This window comes from Polyodon spathula, chromosome 6 (assembly GCF_017654505.1).
Source record: "Polyodon spathula isolate WHYD16114869_AA chromosome 6, ASM1765450v1, whole genome shotgun sequence".
NCBI classification, from domain to species: Eukaryota; Metazoa; Chordata; class Actinopteri; order Acipenseriformes; family Polyodontidae; genus Polyodon; species Polyodon spathula.
The window spans coordinates 6,998,299-7,019,989 of NC_054539.1; the positions used below are offsets into that span (position 1 = coordinate 6,998,299).

Sequence of the window (21,691 nt, forward strand, 5' to 3'; positions counted from 1 at the left end):
CAGGGTATTTAAAAGAGGCAGCCAGTCTGTTCCGGGCTGCTGCTGAGAGAAGAGCCCGACTGTGTGAGTGAGCAGTCGTATCGAGGTATTGTGTGAGGGTGTGTTTTTGAATGTTTGTGGCAGGTAAACGGTTTAGCCGTCCTGCGTGATAGTTAGGTTCCTGTTTATGTTTAGTTAGTGCTCCAAAGAAGGAGCTAGGTGTTTGTTTGTTTTGTTTAATTTATTTGATTGGTGTTTATTAAAAGTGCGCGTCAGCGCTTCAAAATCCATTTCCGTGTCCTGGGTCTGGTCTTAAAGGGGCAACGAACTCCGTGAGTGCGAGGATCGTTTACAATATATATATATATATGAGAATTATTCAGTGCATGCTCATTCAAATGCATAGAAATGATAAAGTGATGACAAATAAATACATAGGCATATTTTAAACTACTAAGCCTGCAATGCTAACAATACAATTAACGTTTTATATAAAGTTTGGCTTGAAACTGTACCTGAACTCGCAGTAGGTAATCAACTGTAGATATAATAATATTCACTGTGGTGTTGTTTCCTGTCTGAGTCCTCAGATAATTCTGAAAGTCTGTGGCACAAAAAGGAGACCATTAAATCATGAAACACAGATCTGTAAAATGTGTTACCATTTTAGTACGTGCCTGGAGAATAAGAATTCAGTATGTTTGAAATACTTTGTGTTTGTAATTGTACTTAACAATGTGTTGAACTTTGCTGCGAAATTCATGAAAATAAATAGCATTTGAGTCCTAATGACTTCTTACTATGACCCAACAGCATACCCTTTCAATATAGTTGGTTGAACATCCCCAACACTCTATCTACATGTTTTAATGGCTAACCTTTTAATACTTTTTTAAACTCATTTTGATTTGGTTTATTTCTGATGTCCTGCACTTTTAAACACAAAGCTTTTGAGTATTGTTTCTTCCAAACTCGCAGCTTATTTTATTTATTTTTCCCTACCCAATTTAAAATGCCCAATTCCAATGTTACCTCATTCCTGATCCCACTTACCGATCAGGAGAATTAAAGATCAATGGTGGACTTCTGTACCTGTTGTCAAGCTAATAGCCACTTTTCACCATCTGAACCTAAGCACAGATGTCACCAAGCTACTGAACCCTGGAGGTTAGGGCCCTGACTGGGAAATCTCCTGGGCTTGCTGAAGTGCAATGAGATGAACTAAGCCCATTCGATTTTTCCTCAACTCGTGGAAGGCCAATGAAGAACCTGTGGGCCCCCAGTCAAGACTGGCAACACTACCGGATTCTAGCTCTACCAGGATCTGAACCAGCAAATTGCTGATCGTGACTTACTCTGCACTCACATGGTAGTGTTTTTGGATGAGCCACTGGGGACATTAAACACATTAAGTTTCAGAATACTTATATCCTAACCAACAATACTCATTGATGAGCAGTAATTTGTTTTACTATATTTTACCATGAAGAGAACCTTTGAGACCACGGTAAAGTATATTAGTTTATGATGTGGTTCTCGTTCTCTTCTATTTGACATGATTTAAGTTAAAGAAATTTAAGTTTCTTATAATATCTTTTATACTTGTAATAACTAGGGGGTGGAGTTCCTCCACAGTCCATCACACCATAGGTATACAGTAATTATAATAGAAAAAGCTGTTATCTACACAGCATCCTAACTCACAAACCTGAGTTATGTCCTTCACAAAGCAGCTGAAGGAAGCGAAAGAGGTCACAGGTAAACTCATCATCCTGCATCACCTTTTCTCCTGCACAGTATGGAAAAAAGAACAGAACCCATTAACAAACACACAGACACACACACACACAATAGAATACAACAGCTGAGACCTGCCAAACCTGAGGCTGTCTTTACTGTACAAATCATAACTACTGTTCTTGCTGAAGTGTATGTGCAATACACTTCCCAATTAGATTAATGCTTCACAAGATGAAAAAGAGGAAGAAGAAGAAAAAAAAATCATGAAAATATATGTCAGCCTACTGCAGCAGTGAGAATGGAGTGGGCAGCATTTTATTCATATGCACTGTCTTTAACAGATAGCAAGTTCACCACTTCTAAACACTATAACGATGACTGTTAGGATGCTGGTTTGTAAACCCACACAAAAGGACACCCCTCTCCAAGAATTGTACTGGGTCCTTCTGACTGCTTTTCTCACCAACAAATACAGTTTTAGTAAAATGATTCCACCGTAAGTGACTCTTCTTTGTAAAGGCTATTCCGTCAAAATGTCACTTTTTTATTATTAGGCAGCATTAGGTTTTACTGTATTTAACGATGTAATACTGACCAACCAGACACTAAATAACTATGCACCAGAACTGTCTGAGAACACACCAACAAAAAACTATTGAATTATATTCTTTACAATTGTATTTGTCTGCTTAAAGAAAACAAACAGAATAAAGCATTACAGAAAGCACTGTGAATTAATCAGCCCATTACTCACTGTTCATAACAACATATAATGTGTTGACCCGAAGGAAGCAGAGTACCAAAAACATTGAACTCGTGTTCAATAATGCTTTAAACCCATTTAAAAGCAACAGCCCTGGCTTCCTTTTAGGACAGTGACATACATATGTTTCTGTATTATCTATACACTTTGATAAAATGCTGCCTTCAACCATGTTTAATGGAAGTCATGGTTATTGGGAGAGACAATGGCTTTATGACCAGAGATGTACAGTATGATAGACAATGATTCTGTGATGTATAATGTTTTATTTATTTATTGTGAAATAGGTGCAGATTTTATTTTTAAATCTGAAGTGGAATACAGAACACGTCTTCTGTTTTATACATAGATTTAAACAGGCTTGAAAGTGCTTGGAGTCGAGCTTTGAATGAGCTCTACAGTGTTTACTGCACATGTGTTTTTTTAGTAAATACATTGTAACTACATAGCTGTACCTCCAATTCAATGTAATAAATATAAGAATGTACATTTCTCATTATTTGGCATTAATAGTAAAACACATAAAAAAAAAAGATTAACCCGAAATAACCCAACATTTCAGCAACATAAATATATACTTGTAATAAATAAATACTGTACTGACAGTTAAACAATTCAAATGCACCATTCAAATATTTGTGTATGTACTCAATTATATACATTTATCAATGGCGGTGTTTACACGCACAAGTCGTGACAGTTTTCCTCATAACCTGTTTGCCGTATTTTTTAGGAAATGCGTTGCTATGCAGTTTTGATATAGGAAAAAAAAAAATTGTCTGTACCAGTGAAGATTACTCAATTCATAGTCATTTAGGGGAGGGGATATTTAAATGTGCGTGTCTGCTTTCTAAGTAGGAAAAGAACGACTCTAAATATCGTGAGAAGCGCTTCAAACTTGAAACACATTTTTCTCAGTTGCAAGCAACCTAAGATCTTGAACAGCGAAAGAATATAGGTATATGTTCTGCAATAGCTTTGTATGTTTTGTCTAAAATGAAACCTTTTTTTTTTTCTTATGTTCATCTTAGCATCCTGCTAATGGAGCTCGGCCTGTCTTTTTAACCAACTACACAAAATAAATACTTTCTTTGTTCTCATTTTTTGGGTGGGGTTTTCTGCCTTGGCCTAATTACTTCCTTAACTGTCTTGTGTAGCAATTATAACCCCTTGATTTTTAATACAAAAAAACATATTCACCTGTTTAATAATAGGTAATCTATGATGTAAAATGCACTTTCAGGCTTATTTTTACATGTATGATAGACCAGTGCAGCAGGCTGCCAGTTGATTCAGGACTGGACTTTAGTGTCTATTCTTGTATATGGTTTTGTACACTTTACACTGCATTCTGTACAGTTTTAAAATTAAATATTATTTGTTGAAACATCCAGCATGACACCTGTTCTCCAGCAGGGTGTTTTTTCACAATTTGGCAAGCTATATTTACAAATTATTAACCAGTAATTATTTTGTTTTAAAATGGTGGTTAATGTTTAAGATATCCAAACAGGCAACAGGTTTATAAAATAGGGCAGTGAACCTCATTTAGATAAGCTTCCTTGCACTGCTTTAGCAATGTACATTAAGTCACATATAGTGAAGATACTGATCCACATTGAGGGAAACAGTCTCACTGAAACCCTTGTGTTCACTTAACCCAGTGAGAATCACAAATTGTGCCAAACATGGTTTTCATGTGTTCAATGATAGGAGAACAGTGCTGAAAATGTAAACCTGATTTTAGCTAAAGCCAATTAGAACTTTTTTTTTTTTTGTGGAACAAAAAGACAGGAATTTATCCTACTGAGAAATTCACTCCCTGCAAGAGATTTTGTTTTTAATTAAAATTAAATTCCTCCACGCTGTGGTTTCAACACATGATCAGTACACAAACTCCCAGCTAAAACTACAGTATCTATATTTAATCATGCATTGCTTAGCAATAGCTTTCCTTATGTGCTGTGTCTGGTCTTTCATTTTAGAAACTGCGGATTATAAACATGTTCTTTATTTTGTTTCTCAGAAACATGAAATTGGGATAACAACTGAAGTATGGATGGAAAATACAAGATCAGTTTAACTCAACATCAATCATTTCATCATTAAATAAATAATAACAATCAAGACACATATTAACGAACAAAAGGTACAACATTGAATACATCACAGAACACATAGTGAACAACTTTTACTTGAGACACTGGTGTCATAACCCTTCACTTGCACAGACCAGTGCAGCCATGAAGCCATACTGAATGCATCACAAATGCTACAAAAGGACTACATCACATGTTCTTTCCACATCCAACCATTGCAATACTGGGTCACTTTAAACAGCTCACTGCTCTTACATCTAGTGTGCCAGATACTGTGCAAATCCTGAGAGGGAGGCAAAACATAATTGTTGGCTACAGAACTACAGCCGTACTTTGTGCAAACTGAAACAAAAAAAGCAGCTTATATTTTGCTAAGGAAACAAAGGGTTGGGTTCAGGACCTGGACAGCGCTGACACAAAGCTAACAAAGGGAAATGGCAGATTTTATAATTACCACGCTCATGAGTGATGACTGAGGAAGGGAAGACAGTACAATTAAACCAAAGGAAAAAAAAAGAAAAGAAAAAGTAAGAATTCAACAGATTACAAATAGGTTCAGTATTCAATATTGCAAAGAAACGAGTTGGGGGGAGCACAAGAAGAGAAAGTGCTAAGAACTATAGAGCAAATAACATAGAAAGGATTTTAAATCAACCAAGGTTTAAGGGTGTTATGGCAAAAAAGGTAATTAAACCCACTATATTACACAGGGAAAAACTTTTAATTGACAGCAAAAAAAAAAAAAAAAAAAAGTATGGCTGCATAATTCTGAGTAATGTCCTAAGGTTTTCTGCTATCCCTGTGTCAGTGTGTCGCACAAGTGAAAAGTCAGTAATGCCATGAAGGCTTAAGCTTGGTGATGCGGCTCTCAGGAATCACAAATCTTCCCTAAGCCTTGTACTAAGTTGTCACCAGCCAAGCTTTCCGACAGGACCTCAAGTAGGTTAAGGTCTGGCTATAGAAAAGTACGCTTATGTGCCACTTGCAGCTCAATTTCATTCATGGCAGATGTAGTTGGAATCCATCAATTCTGTTCATGACAAGGATAGGTACTACAGTGATCACAATGGGCAGCCATGTCAGAGATGTTGGACAGCTCCACTGGAACTCAATCCACTTGAGGCCTTATAGGATGTTCTTGAACAAAGCCTTCTGGCACCGCACCATCACCTAATTCTTGTACAGTACAGTGCATATAAAAAAAAAACTGTGACATTGAGAAGATTCAAGTTCTGGTACAATAGAATATGAAGTTATGTTTAATTATGTGTAGGTTCGCCCTTTTTGACATAGCATCCTTAACTTCAGTATATACAGATTTGTTGGCATACCAGCTTTTGGAAATATTAATATTAATATTTTGTTTTACTTTATGAAGGTCAGATTTTTGCTTTCATTTTCAGTTTATTTTTGCATCACAGTTTCCACAAATGTTTATAAATCCCTGTACTTTAGAAATTTCAGGCAAAATTTGTGAATATAAACCCATTAACATGGAACACAAAAACACCCATCACTTGTTTTACAATGCAACATAGTTTTCTTGACATTTATATACACACATAAGGAGTCGAAATATAAAATAAAAGGACAGACATCTCTGTTATGTTTCATAGAAATAAAGAAAAAGGTGGATATGAATGTGGACAAAACAGACATGTTGTGGGGATTATTGTACTTTCACAGTAATGTTTGTTTTACATTAACTGTACCACACCAATGCAATGACAAAACAGACTGACGACAAAATAATAAACACTGATGAATTGACAAGGCAACCGCAACCTGAGTCTGAGGAATTCAAAATATAAACATTTCAGAACACGAAAACCAGCAGTATGATTGTCATAACTCCATTCCCATGCTAAATCAAATGTAATACTTGTAAATAATAACATTTCATCTGCATTCTGGTAATAAGATCAGTAAGATACTGGGATTCTCAGCAACATTACATAAAGATGATCATGATAAAAATATCTCCAGTACAATTTATATTTGCTGTGCATTATAGTGTTACTATTTACTAATATTAACATGTCTCTATCCTGATTTACGATGATCTGCATTAATAACACTGGAACAAGGTCAAATACTCATGTAATGTGTTAATGGACAAGAGAAAGTAAAAGAAAACCTCTATTTTGTTTTCTAAAATACAATACCTTTCCTGTTTAGTGTTCTATTATTTGTGATCTGTATTATTATTATTATTATTATTATTATTATTATTATTATTATTATTATTATTATTATTATTATTATTGTTTCTATTTTGATCATTATTTGCTATGTTGGTCATATAAATTATTATTACTTTTCAAAAATATATACAATTAAACCCTTTCTCTAATTTAACTGTTAGGCTAGAATTATTATATGAATGCTTTTTAGATTTTAGTAATTGTATTTACCTGATCCTTCCTCTGTAACCATCCCAAGACCTTCTGCTTTGTTCTGTCTTTCAAAAGCATTGAGGTCAAGGACGCTGAAATAAAAGGAACAGATGAAAAGGAGCTGTGAGTCCCAGTTACTGTCCACTAGAAAATAATTATGAGGAAGATTTACAGTCAATTACCTGCAAGACTGCATGAGACCAGCCAGGCTTTGAAAGAAGCCAACATCCTTTTTGTCCTTCAGATAATCAAGCATTTTCTACAGAAGAAGCAACCAAGAATACCATTTAATATATAAACATAAACCTGTTATCTTTTCACACAGACGTGAAGGCTTTAGTATCGTGACCCTATATAGTCTTGTGCCACAAGTTTCAACCACAGCAAGGACTTAAAGACATGTTTGAAGCTCCGTGTCATGTCCGTAACTCATTCTCATTTTCTGTTGTGATGGGCTGGAAGCTGTTTTTGTGTTGTTTATGATATGTTGTTTGTGCATCAGGAAGTAACTGAGAACAGTCTTTTAACAGTCCAGCAATATAACATTTTGACTGGGAGTACAGAAAAGAGAGAAAAAGAAGAGCTGAAGGTTATGCATTTACCTGCTGTACCGTAGAATTTCCACCATTTAATATGGCAATTCCAAGCTTCAAAGTAGATGCTACCATTGGACCCATTTCACCTTGTAAAAAAAACAACTTCAATGAAAAAGGTCAACAATGATCCTCAAAAAAAGAATCAGACATGTGAGGAAGCTGTACTTTAACCATGCCTACAATATGCATTTACTTTGTCATTATTATATGTTTACTATACTTTACTACACGTTCCTATGCTTTAACCATGGTATACTACTGAGAAAGAATTGCATAATTAATGTATATATATTTAAACATTAAGCAGTGTACTATACATCTTCTGTTAAACGTGTCATATCATACCACAGTCTTCAACAAGGACTGCCTAACTTGAGTACCTTTGCTGGCACTAATCATCTGCAGCACCATCTCTGCCGCCCCTCGGTCATGAAGCCTGACCTGCTGGTAGAGAAGCTTCTGCTTTTCCACTTCTTTTTCCTAAATGCAAAAATCCCAGTGTGAAGATCAGTGTGATCGACTTTTAGCTTTGTACTCCAAGACTGCTACTTGGCTTACTTTTTTACGTCCCCCATAGGGCTCTACAGCAGATTTTGAATAAGAAATATATAAGTGATGCACATTTATATTTTAGGTAGATTCAAAATTTGCTAAGAACCTGGGCATTTTCTGCCACTACCTGCCAGTTCTGACGAGAGCTCAGAGTGGCCCCCAAAAATTAAAAAAAAAAAAAAAAAAAAAAAAAAAAAAAAAAATGGATGGACATGATAAATGGGGAGTAAAATAGTAATTGCAAGCTTTCTACAGTACCCTATTGACAGCAAATCTGCCAATCGGAACATCATTTACATTTTTTGAGGCGGTTTTCCAAAGTTGTAACCACCCAACAAATCACTCAAAAAGTCAATGATTGGTTAGCACTATGTGTCAGGAAAACACACCTCTTTGAATTATTAACCTATCATGGATGGCTTCTGAAATATAGGGGTGGGAATAAGTAATGTGCATTCAAGTTTGATTGGTCTGTCTCGGCGCCGTGGACTCTTGACGAGACTGCCTGCTAATAAATAACTGGTTGTTAAACCAGACGAACTGGGATTGGAGCATATTCCGGCTGTAAGGCAGAGCTGATCAGCTACAACTTGCGGGTGGATTCATTCTAAATATATTGCAATCATTTATGACCCCTGTTCTGTGGCAATTTTCAATCTAAATGCCCAGAGGTAGGAGGAAACATAAAATGCACCCCTGCAAAAGTATACAAGTAAGCCTTTATTTGAAAACACATACATAATGTTTGATCAAATTTCGCCACAGAACATGGCTTGGGTCATATAGAACCAAACATTTATAACTGAATCCATCCCTTAGAGTTAGGCATCATGGAAAACTGGTTTGCACTTTTTAGTTGCTCGAAAATTTTTAAAAAGTACAAATATAAAAGCAGTAGCTTTAGAGTATAAAAATGTAAGCTTGCATAGAGCCCTATGATAAAAGTAAGCCCATCGAATGGCATGCCGGTTTTAAGCTCAGTTAAAAGGGACATGAATCTCTCAATTAGTATCATGTCCACAACATAACTGCTGAAACATGTATGGTTGCTTGGGTGCAGAAGCAACAGCAGTGGCAGCAGCAAAAAGGAGCAACTTAGCACTAGCAGCAATAGCCTATTATACTGCCAGCTTTGCTGCCTTAAACTTTCCATCAGAACTAGGCAAAAGACACTTGAAGATGGAAGAGGTTTAAAAAAATGAGGGCTTGTTTAAAGAATGAAAAGTTGGGGGAAATGGGTCCAAATGAATGAGAAACCTTTAAAAAGAAATGAAAAAATGCGACCAACACAGATAGTGAGTGTTGTTACCAGAGATTTTTCCACGTCGTTGGCAAATTTGTTGCTTAAATCTTTGATAATATTGTGCTGCGGAAACAAAATTTAATCATTTCATACTATAAATGTAAAGCAGCTAGTCTTTTATGTTTTTTAACTAATGTTAATTTCTTTGTAAGTTGAAAGAAAAAAAAGCTTTAAAAAAAAATGAGCAGCCTTGCTTTACTTAGCCATGCTAAAGTCTCAATGATCTGCCTTCCTACTTCACCCTCTTCCCTACAGCGTAACTACATAGTAAACAAGAACAAATTGTGATTTAGTAAACCTTTTAAAACAAAATTAAAGCTGCACTACATCTTCTGAAGACATGTTTTAAAGGGACTAAATCAATTTACTACAGTAATCTACATATTTAATATTATGTTTTCCTATTTACTTGTAATTTAATTATAGATAAGCCATTAGTAAATATTAGGAAGTGATATTACAGTAAAAAGCACAAATTCAAAGAGTAAAGGTTTTAGCCATATGTGGCGGGGTGTTTTATGTGGTGTGTTATTGTTGGTGTGTATATAGTGGTGCACAGGGTATAATGTAGGCTATGTAGCACGAGTGATTCAAAATGCATACATGTGGGCTCGCGGATTGCACAAATTAGTTTAGGTGCCAGGGTTCAAGTGAATGATTAATTAGCAATTGAATCCCGCACAGCTATATATACAAAGGCACAAATCTCTCACTCAGGGTAGGATATGAATGTGCTGCTGCGCGGTTTAATGATAAATAAACGAAACAAAAGGTTTGAAAAAAAACCACAAACACTAGCACAGAACAAAACGGTGCTATTGCTAATTAATCGTTCATCTGAACCCCAGTTCATGAACTAATTTGTGCAATCCCCGTGCCCACATGCTACTACACACTGTATATGCATGTGAAGTGATTGTGCAATCCCCATGCCTAAATACAAATATACATTTTGAATCACTTGTGCTACAGAGCCTACATTATACCCCATCCATCAATATATACACACCAACAATAACACACAACATAAAAAATAAAACAAAAAATTTGCACAGGGGTGGGGCACCTCGCCACATCATAGTAGAGGCAGTAGAATACTAGAGGTACTGTAAATAATCAGTGAAATCATCCTTACTAATTACAAAATAGTTTTAGATTTTGATAAAGTAGTTACTCTACCTAAATTGAAATTTTATTTAGTATTGTATTTTTCTGCAGCACTATAAAATTAATAGCCCCTCTGTGGTGGAACCAGTTACTGGAGAATTTCAGGACTGCTCCGTCTCTCTCACTGCCTTCGACCGCCTCAAGACACCTCTGTTTAGACTGCTCTTGCAGATCTCTTGCCTTACCCCTCCTACTCTGCACAGGACTTGCCTGAACTTGTTGTAACCTTAATTAGTTGCATCCTATTTCATATTGTATTCTATTAGTATTATTACACTTACTGTAAACTTCACTGTACTTAAATATCAATCTTGCACTGTAACCCTGTACTGCCCTATAATACCTGTAAGTCGCCTTTGATAAAGGTGTCTGCCAAATAAATAAATAATACAAAAATTCTAATATATAATATTTGTATTTGTATTTCTGTTGTCATAGCTATAACTACCATCTGTTTCATTGTAATAGTGCAGCTTTAATTCTCGCGATACCAATGCAATAACAGTACTAACAGCATGGCATGCAAATAGATTCAGATTACACCTTTTGCATTACACTGAAACATTTTATTTTATTAGGATTTTGGTCACAAAAAAAACATAATCTGGTAATCCTTTTAGTAACAGCATGAAAGGTGCAATCTGATTACAGCAATGAAACAGAGCATGTTCCAGTACTGAATGGAACAAAAGAATAGGTGTTTATGGTACAGGATAGTACCAGAGGGCAGCATTCTTGCCTGTACATAGGTGCTGTAAATGGCTATTGTAATGTGGATGTTTATGGATGAAATCATAAAAAATGTATACATGTATACGTTAAAACTGTTAATATAATTACTTACATTTGCATTACTGCGGCTTCACCAACTTGCATTAGGTAAGTATTTACCATATAGGTCTTGTTGAATAGTAGTACTGCAGTCTGTAATTTACTCCTCTTTTGTGAATGTGCATATTTTTTGTAAAATTACAGGTTTGGTCCCAGGATTAATATGTATTAACATCCAGTTTAGATCACTTGAATAGACACAAGTTATTAGTTTCTTATTTTCTGACATTAACATGGATTTTTCAGCTTTCAAAAAAACAAACAAATAGGAGTACATTCCAGACTAAACGCACAGAAAATGAGCCTCTACATTAAGAAGTGGATCAGTGTATAACACTCCAGAAGTCTGGGACTAGGGTTCAGATTTTATTCCAGACATGCTTAACATTGTACTTAGAGGGTGGGTCCAATATACCTAAAGTGTATCAAAACCAAACACGTGACATAATTCCAGCCAGCCTTTCAGTTTAAAAATTACAAAAAGCATCCACATCCAAATCAAAAAGCGATCATTTAAACTGTTGGAGATTTTTCTTTTTTTTAAATACTGGAATATTTTACCATCCCGATACAGAAACTCTTCTAGCGTCTCTTTATCACATTATATCAGCATTGCATTAAATGACATGATACTGTACGCAGCATGTGTGTTGGTTAATCACACTTACACAAAAGGTAGATTAAGAACATCACAGACATAAACAGTTTCATTATTGTAGTGGAGATACAACTAAAGTTGCCTCCCAGTATGCCATCTGCTTGCTGTGTGGAAGCAGCCATGTGCAAATAAAAAGGGAGTGTCTGTAATTGGATATGAGCAATACTGAACAGGAGAATGAAATATCTTACTTCAAAGCTTTTCACTTCTTCTCCATCCTCTTCTTCTTCATCATGACAGCTCTGGATTAAGACACACAAGAGTAAACGATCATCAAAAATGTTACTGATAAGTATCTATGGATTTCCTATCCTAATGCTCCTTTTACCACTCCTTATGCACCACCATTCACAAATGCCAGGGGTGGCCAAACATATCCCAAAGGGGCCTACTCTTGTGGAATTTCAAACCTGATAAGTCATAGTTTATATAACAGGAACATACAGAAACATTATTTTGTAAAACAGTACAGAAGTGTGTCTGTATGATTAACCTGTGTCTCTTTCAAAAATAGACATGTTAAAGATTATATTTATCAATTAACAAAATGCAAAGTGAGTGAACAGAAGAAAAATCTAAATCAAATCCATATTTGGTGTGACCACCCTTTGCCTTTAAAACAGCATCAATTCTTCTAGGTACACTTGCACAAAGTCAGGGATTTTGTAGGCATATAGTCAGGTGTATGATTAAACAATTATACCAAACAGGTGCTAATGATCATCAATTCAATATGTAGGTTGAAACACAATCATTAACTGAAACAGAAACAGCTATGTAGGAGGAATAAAACTGTGAGGAACAGCCAAACTCAGCTAACAAGATGAGGTTGCTGAAGACAGTTTACTGTCAAAAGTCATACACCATGGCAAGACTGAGCACAGCAACAAGACACAAGGTAGTTATACTGCATCAGTAAGGTCTCTCCCAGGCAGAAATTTAAAGACAGACAGGGGTTTCCAGATGTGCTTTCCAAGCTCTTTTGAAGAAGCACAAAGAAACAGGCAACGTTGAGGACCGTAGACGCAGTGGTCGGCCAAGGAAACTTACTGCAGCAGATGAAAGACACATCATGCTTACTTCCCTTCGCAATAGGAAGATGTCCAGCAATGCCATCAGCTCAGAATTGGCAGAAAGCAGTGGGACCTTGGTACACCCATCTACTGTCCAGAGAAGTCTGGTCAGAAGTGGCCTTCATGGAAGACTTGCGGCCAAAAAGCCATAGCTCCAGCATGGAAACAAGGCCAAGCGACTCAACTATGCACAAAAACACAGGAACTGGGGTGCAGAAAAATGGCAGCAGGTGCTCTGGACTGATGAGTCAAAATTTGAAATATTTGGCTGTAGCAGAAGGCAGTTTGTTCGCCGAAGGGCTGGAGAGCGGTACACGAATGAGTGTCTGCAGGCAACAGTGAAGCATGGTGGAGGTTCCTTGCAAGTTTGGGGCTGCATTTCTGCAAATGGAGTTGGGGATTTGGTCAGAATTAATGGTCTCCTCAATGCTGAGAAGTACAGGCAGATACTTATCCATCATGCAATACCATCAGGGAGGCATCTGATTGGCCCCAAATTTATTCTGCAGCATGACAACGACCCCAAACATACAGCGAAAGTCATTAAGAACTATCTTCAGCGTAAAGAACAAGGAGTCCTGGAAGTGATGGTATGGCCCCCACAGAGCCCTGATCTCAACATCATCGAGTCTGTCTGGGATTACATGAAGAGAGAGAAGCAACTGAGGCTGCCTAAATCCACAGAAGAACTGTGGTTAGTTCTCCAAGATGTTTGGGCCAACCTACCTGCTGAGTTCCTTCAAAAACTGTGTGCAAGTGTACCTAGAAGAATTGATGCTGTTTTGAAGGCAAAGGGTGGTCACACCAAATATTGATTTGATGTAGATTTTTCTTCTGTTCACTCACTTTGCATTTTGTTAATTGATAAATATAAACTATTAACATGTCTATTTTTGAAAGCATTCTTACTTTACAGCATTTTTTCACACCTGCCTAAAACTTTTGCACAGTACTGTGGACAGACGATATATATATATATATATATATATATATATATTATACTATATATATATATATATATATATATATAAATCTGACCAAAAAATTAATGTATAAAAAAACTGCCAGGTTAGCATTAAAAAGGGGCCAAAGTAATACAAAACTGGGGTTAACTTCTCCTCTTCTCCTCCACCCCCACACCTGCTTAGTTTGAGAGATTAATTTGTTATCTGTTACAGTGACCATGGCAGTAATTAAATATGTACACAATATATTCCTTAGATCATCTCAATCCCTACAAGCACACCCAGCAGTTTTCCTATAGTTAGTTACCCATGGGTTTCCCAAACCCATAGTTCGGTCTTGTATACCTAGTGACGGTAATTACTTGGCCAGTGTAATTAACGCAAGTTTCAATATTAATGGGTAAAAATGTTTTATAAAATCGGTAATTACAAATACATCTACCTTTGCCATGATGTCAGCATAGGCCATGTAAAGGAAGTCTTCCTCCAGCTTACTGTTTTTGGAAATTAAAAAATTGTCAAAGGAATAAAATGAATTAAGAAAGTAATACAGAAAAAAATGGTTGATAACATTTTTTAGATGAGTATGTTTTTGCCATACAATTATTATATTTAGTTCGACTTCATTAGAAGAAATATGCACATAGCAGCATCAACGTGTGAATGTGTTGCTACATGGCAATTTTATACAGTGCTATGCAGGTCATGAATACAAAGATCTCAACTTTTAATCTATATTGTTTTGCAATTTCACAGCAATGGCATCTGTTATTAAAACCCTGTGTGATAATACCCACCACTTCTCAGTCAGTGCAGTCCTACTAAACAGTAAGATGAGTTGGTGTAGAGGGTCAATTGGTTTTGTTCCCTCATCTTCTTCTGGGGGTTCTTCTCTTCCTGGTTTCTGAAATTTAGATACAATCAGACTGCACATGGAATAGTCAACAGCCTCTGTAGTTATGTAACATTTCTGAAGGTCTAATACTGGAGATGTAAGTATGCATGTTGTTTTGTATGAATGAATGAATGAATTTATGTATTGTATACTATATAAAGTCATTCAGAATTTTAGAATGAGTCATTTCAAAATCAGGTAGACAACATAAACAGCCACTTCCGTGGCTTAAGTGTCACACAATTTTTAATTCTGACTGTGGGTTGATAAAAGACTTATTTAAAGTTTGTAAAGTTACTTCTGACCATAAAATGATCACACTGAACTGAATGCAACGGACAAAACTTACAGCTAAATCCTCAATTAGTTTGTCTTCAAAATAGTGTTCCTCTGTTTCAATCCATGACTTCTCATACCCTTGGAGGAAGAGGTTCACAGCCCGATGCCTACAGAAACAAATAGCATGTGGAATATTCCGCGCTGGACCGTTTCCATGTTCATAGACTGAACTTGGGGCGAGGTTCTAATAGACATTACTTATGGATCTCCAGTACTCGATTATTTATTCAGCAGCGTATTAGCATAATTGGGAGAGATGGCAGTGTTCCAACAATATAGTCACAAGGTCCCTAAAAACACATTACAAGTTTGGAGTACAATGAAAGGAACCACAAAGTGATTTTACGACTGCTTCACTGAAGAATAGTGAGCTCTGGGTGAGCTGATTCCTTTTTTTTTATCCTGCTGTACAATAACCAAATAGCTTAATGAAGCTCACCTTGGCAAATTATACAAAGGTGCCATCCTGAAACAGGCCACCACTGCCCTTTTCCTCTGCTTGGACAACAGTTTGTGCCACACTGCTTTCTTGCTTCTCTGAGGATGTTCAACCTAAAAATACAAGAGCAGAAAAGGTCAGGCATGGCATGGCCAGGTCAAGCATTCCTGATTAGCTTACAATTACATTGATGGTAACATCATGATATAACATTGATGCTATATAGTAAGACTAAATATATGCCCTTAAAACAAAATATAGCTTAATAGAAATATACTGGTAGTACTGAAACAGAGTTTAAGTTCTCCAATGGTAATGGTAATGGTTACATTTTATGGGGGAACCTGGTCATGAAAATATATTTCATTGACTGAAGTGAATTGTGATTGTCAGCAACTAAAAATTTGCCACATGCATTAAAATACACACCGACCACCACATGCTGTACATAGACTAACCTGCTCAAGATGAAACAACACATGTGCTATATCTAACACACGCTCCACTGTTTTCTCAGGATCCGACGTGTCTTCTGTTCTGTTAGGCAAGTCTTTGTACAGAGCCATCTGCCACCTGATAGCAGGATCCTCCAGCTGTATGTAGCACAGAAAGCAAGTCACTTTAAACAAGAAATTTTGTATAAGCCAGAGTAGGATGGAGAAGCCGTACTAGGCAATATGTGTAAAGCAGGGGGCATGGCGATACCTTCTTTCCAAATGAAAAAAAAACAAGCTTCATAACATTACACCTGCTCATAATTAGATTAGAAGATTATATGGATTTCAAGTTGACATAATATTCCACTTTTAAAAATACAATTACCAAAGCAAAATGATTACCAGCAGTTAAAAAGATTATAATTTTGCTATTTACTATTAAGGCACTAGCTACATTAGACGTACATGCCTAGTGACTACCCACCACATCTGTGTTAAACCCCAGTAAACTCCACATTGCTACATGCCCTTCCTTGTGCAGGCCTTTCCATATTTTAGAACCTGCCATGTCCATATGCCTTGACTGGCCTTTACTGTGCCTCACCATGGACACATAATCAACAGAGGAGGACTTTTTTATCACAGACAGGGGAACCCTGAGTGTGGTGAGTGTGCTGTCTATGGTGGCCGAGCACTTTCGCCCAATCTGTTTTTTGTGGACTGGGAGCTCAGGGCTTGACAGCTTGGGAGGTTTGTTCTTCATCCATTTCAACACTATGATAAGCCTCTTCACCAGTTTCTTGAAATGAAACACTTGGTACTGAGACAGGCAGCATGCAGACATGCAGAGGGGAGAGAAAAAGACAAAGAGAAACATGACATGTGGAATGGACAGGCATGTGCGCTGACAAAAAAAAAAAAAAAAAAAAAAAGATGCTCTCGACAGGGGCAAGCAAGACGGCACCCCTTCTTTTTGTACCCCAACATACTTTGATTTTGGGCTAATTGCTTTTTTTATCTCATACATTACATTTACAATGAGGTGTAAACGAAACCTCTGTATTAGTTCTGTTCAAGGATGACTGTGAATTTTGTTCTTGTGTGGTTTTGCTTTCCACATATAAGAAACATCAAAATGCAAATGCACCACAATAATATAAGTAGCGTGGTCCTTAAATTTAAACTCGTACTCAGTAGCCATAGATACAAAGCAATGCTATATGTGTTCATATAATGAGTAAGCAGATGCAAGTGATATGGCATTGTGAGGGAAAATGAGATCCCCAGACATACCATGTTAAAACTGGTTCCACACTATAAAAAGTGTCTTCATAATGACAGACTAATTCATTATCAAATGTTAAGTTCAGCAATACTAATATTATTTGAATTGTGTTATAAAAATGTATTATTTAACCCTAGTTATGTTGTGTGCATATAAGTACATTTTTCAGGAATTACACGTAATTCTCTGCATTCATCTTTTCTGTTGCAACCAAGAGAAAATAAAAAATCACCTAAGAATGATTATTGTAATATTCAAAATGTAACATCCTTGAACGTGGCACCCCACTGTGTAACAAGCAGCCTTAAGTTCCTTTTCCTGTATAACTCACACCTCTGTATACTACCCTAGAAACAAAAACACCATAGTATGGTATAAAATACTAAAACCTGAGTATACCGTTCGCCTGATACTGTATATGTAACATGCAGCCTGAATATACTGTAACACACATAAGATCTCCCAAAAAATGTAACACATACATGATATAATCTAAAAAATAAAACAAATAGTAAGCTACTGAAGTTAATGACTTTGAGCAGCCAAACATATTTATATTTACAGTATTGATTTGAAATGAATTGACGCCACACCATACAAATATTGTATAATCCTCCCAAATGACAGCTAACAAGTTACATGTTTGGAATCAGACATTGAAATTGAGCTAAAGACTTCTTTGCGTTAAAAAAGTCCATAGCAGTGAAATATATTCTTTCTTGCACATCTAATGCTGTACTATGCACTGAGTGTGTGGGTATGCAGGACATCCTAACCAGAACACATTCTGGGTATTGTCAGTCACACCAAGACATTGATATCCATGAGGGTTAGTTCACAAACACAAGCCATATGCAGTTCAAGACCACAGTATAACATCCCCTAAAGGAACAAAACATGCACTAACTGCCCTCCATTAACTTACCTTTCCCTGAAGATGAAGATTATTACGAATAATATCTCTTACTTCGTCCTCTGTGTCTTTCTGTTTGAAACAGCAAAACAAGAAAGTCCTGGGGGTCTGCTTTTTCAATGCATCTTGTGGCAAAGTAACAAACCACTGTATTACTTCATAAGCAATCACATTTTCAATTATACAGCTCTTTAAATCTATTGTTTTTAGATGGTACTTGTGCTGTGTAAGAAATATGACGCAATGCACGTTGCTTACACATCACAATCTTAAGATGAAATAAAAAAGGGTTTTCCTACCAAACTGAATCTGTTCTTTGCCAATGCAATAAGTTCTTGATCTCCAGGTGCACAAATATTTAAACCCACAGGAAGCAGTCTCTTTAGTGCAGCTACAATGAGCGAGGTCTGTAGAGAATAGCGGTCTCCCTTTCGTTTCAGCTTCTTTCTCTCCTGATCTGAAACTGCGCCCTGCATACCAACAGCAGAAATACATTTAGTGCAATACACATAAAGGAATTTACAACTAAATTATCCACACAACAGTGTTACAAACAGTTAAGTATGTGTGTATCCGTAGATTAGAGGGATCCTGTTTTGCACGGTAGAATCAGATCAGTCACTGCACCTGCTCCTTCCCTGACACACTCACACACAATCACTTGCCTTTGACATTTTCGACTTGGTGTCGGTGATCAAAAAAGACATATTGTTGATTTCATTCTGGACCACAAAGTTCTGCTCTTCCCTTTTGAAATTCTAAATTGAGAAAAAGCAAAGAACTTAGCTGGCAATAAAACATTGCAATACACCCTTTAATGTGTCTGTGACATCAGAAATCAGTTAGTGGTAATGTTATTTCTTTATTTCTATTATGTATTAGACATTGAAACAGAAGAAATAGAATATTAGTAGTCTCACTTGTATGACTGGCTTGTAGTTGTACGTATATAATATTTATCAGTAACTAACAAGTAATATTTCAAAACATTAATACAATTCAGATGAATGTGAAACACAAGCTAAGCATTGTTATTGTTTTGAAGACCTATATGTTAACAATATAGAAATAAAGATATTTAATTCAAAATGAATAATAATAAAAATAATTCTCAAAAGTTGTTTTACGTGTGATTTTGCCCAGAATATGAACACTTCAGCCACCATGCGAAATAATTCTTCTGCCTCTGGGTTGGGTTCTTTCAACCACTTGGCTCTAAAACAGATATAACAGTACTTTACCACCATCACTAGAAAATCATTAAATTATTAATGCACTTGTACATGTTAAACAAGGCTTTGCATGGAAAACCTGGTTGTATTTCTGGTACTAATCAACACATCATATCCAAACACCATAAAAACTCTGTGGCTTGCATTCATGTTGCTTCTTTTTTGTCTGGCGCATGGCGAGGCCAACCAGGGAGATAGTCAGCTGTAGAGCCTGGAGGAAGGATTACCCTCAGCCGTGGATTCCTTAAGGTTTCCTCCTACCAGCGAGTAGGGTTTTTTCCTTACTTGAGTGCCGAGCGGTTCGTATTTAGGGTGCGTGGCAGGCTGGAGAAGTTGGGCTCTCCCTCAGTGCATTTCATGTGTGGGGGGCGAGCCCGTGTTTCAGCTGCTTACTTTTCATTTATCCTTTTCCTATTTTTGGGGGTAGGTGGTATTGCACCACTGCAGTTGTTGTTTTGACCATTTATCATTTTCATTTTTCCAGTCATGGTTTGGTGGCTTTGTCTTTTGGGGAGAGGTGGCTCTGTGAGCCACTTTCAATCCGTGGCACTAGACTACATGATGTTGTTGTGTATTCGCTAGTCGGCCAACATTGCAGATAGCTGTCAGCACCCACTGACAAGGTCAAATTCATTAACATCATTAATTTGTCTGTTCAGTTGCAATTTAAATCATCCACATTGTGGATTCTCTAAAGTGAAATAACATTTTACTTCAAAAGTGTAACTTGTGTCATTAGTTGTCTGTTATAGATGCTATTCCAAACTTTAATTCAAACACACACACACACTGTAAAGTAAATCGAATAAATCAACGATTTGGACAACTCGGGCAATTAACTTCGCTGCATGGGTCAGTTTTTTTCAGTGTTCAAGTATTTTAGATGTCCTATCCTAACTTGTAATTCATTATATGAAGCCTCCAGATTAAAATGATCTGCACCCAAACGCCTTAAATGTTATTTACTTACATTTAAATTTAACACAAGGATAAAAGGCCTACACTTCAGCAATACAGTATTAGGGTTGGAAATAATGCGGTGACTACCTGTTGTAATCCACGAATCTGATGAGTAGCGGGTAGAAGGCATAGAGATCCCGGGCGAGGATGGTGAACTCGTCCAGAATGAGCAGCTCAGCCTCAGACATGTCCCCTCGCCCCTCTGCTTTCATGTGTTCCTCATCCAGCAGCACTGTCGCAGCCTTCTTCTTCAGCTTCTCCATCAAGGGCAGGAAGTGGGTCTTCAGGAGCTGCGGCTTGGCTTTGCCAATGATTGGCTGGGAGAATACTGGTAACAGAGAGACAAAATGCAACTTCCTGTAAAAATATGTAATGGTCAATCCAGCTCAGTGAAGGTTGCTCAACTTGCTAAGTCAACAACTACATTCAGTATTTTTTGGTTGTTGGTGTTGTTGTTGTTGAAAAGCTCTTGAAAATTAACATTATTCATCTAAATCACCACCCTCCACATGGGGAAAAAAATAGGTCAAAGGGTTACAAAAAAGGTTTTTTTAACATAATATTATTTATTTATTCACATTTTTATAGCACCTTACGTCACCCTAAGGTGCTTTACACAAAGTTAAAAATCCACTGTAATAAAACAGTTAAATACCAAATTTGGTAGCAGAAAGAAAGCCTGTTCATATATAAAGAATAAAAAAAAACATAGTAAGAACATTAACACAATTTGAAATTAGAAAGGACAACAAAAAGCAGTTATATTGCACAATAAAAAAAAAATACTAGTTTGTAAAAATGCATTTTCAGTCTTGATTTAAAGACAGTATGAGTCCTAGCGTCTCTGACAGAATAAGGTAGAGTGTTACATAGTGTTGGAGCTTTACAAGAAAAGGCCCTTCCTGTGTACGGGGTCAACAACTCCTGTAAATAACTGGGTGCTAATCCACTGAGGGCTTTATAAGTTAAAATCAAGGTCTTAAAATGTATTCTAGACTGCATACGGAGCCAGTACAAGAGGCCAAGATAGGGTTAATATGTTCACTTTTTCTGGTTTTAGTTAGTATTC

The 21,691-nt window shown here is 36.6% G+C and overlaps 1 protein-coding gene across 6 annotated transcripts in view; it reads right to left on the reverse strand.

Annotated features, from left to right (window-relative positions):
• LOC121316738 (ryanodine receptor 2) overlaps positions 1-21,691 on the reverse strand; it is a 201,552-nt gene that overhangs the window by 20,841 nt on the left and 159,020 nt on the right. For all 6 annotated transcript variants that reach the window (XM_041251871.1, XM_041251876.1, XM_041251875.1 and 3 more), the window contains 17 exons: positions 20,710-20,950; positions 19,558-19,645; positions 19,096-19,188; positions 18,730-18,900; positions 18,443-18,502; positions 16,254-16,388; positions 15,796-15,908; positions 15,367-15,463; positions 14,920-15,026; positions 14,565-14,616; positions 12,276-12,326; positions 7,954-8,053; positions 7,580-7,659; positions 7,160-7,236; positions 6,996-7,069; positions 1,688-1,768; positions 495-583 (listed from right to left, as the gene is read on the reverse strand). In XM_041251871.1, the coding sequence (XP_041107805.1) occupies positions 495-583; positions 1,688-1,768; positions 6,996-7,069; positions 7,160-7,236; positions 7,580-7,659; positions 7,954-8,053; positions 12,276-12,326; positions 14,565-14,616; positions 14,920-15,026; positions 15,367-15,463; positions 15,796-15,908; positions 16,254-16,388; positions 18,443-18,502; positions 18,730-18,900; positions 19,096-19,188; positions 19,558-19,645; positions 20,710-20,950 (1,709 nt within the window). The remainder of the gene's footprint in view (positions 1-494; positions 584-1,687; positions 1,769-6,995; positions 7,070-7,159; positions 7,237-7,579; positions 7,660-7,953; positions 8,054-12,275; positions 12,327-14,564; positions 14,617-14,919; positions 15,027-15,366; positions 15,464-15,795; positions 15,909-16,253; positions 16,389-18,442; positions 18,503-18,729; positions 18,901-19,095; positions 19,189-19,557; positions 19,646-20,709; positions 20,951-21,691) is intronic.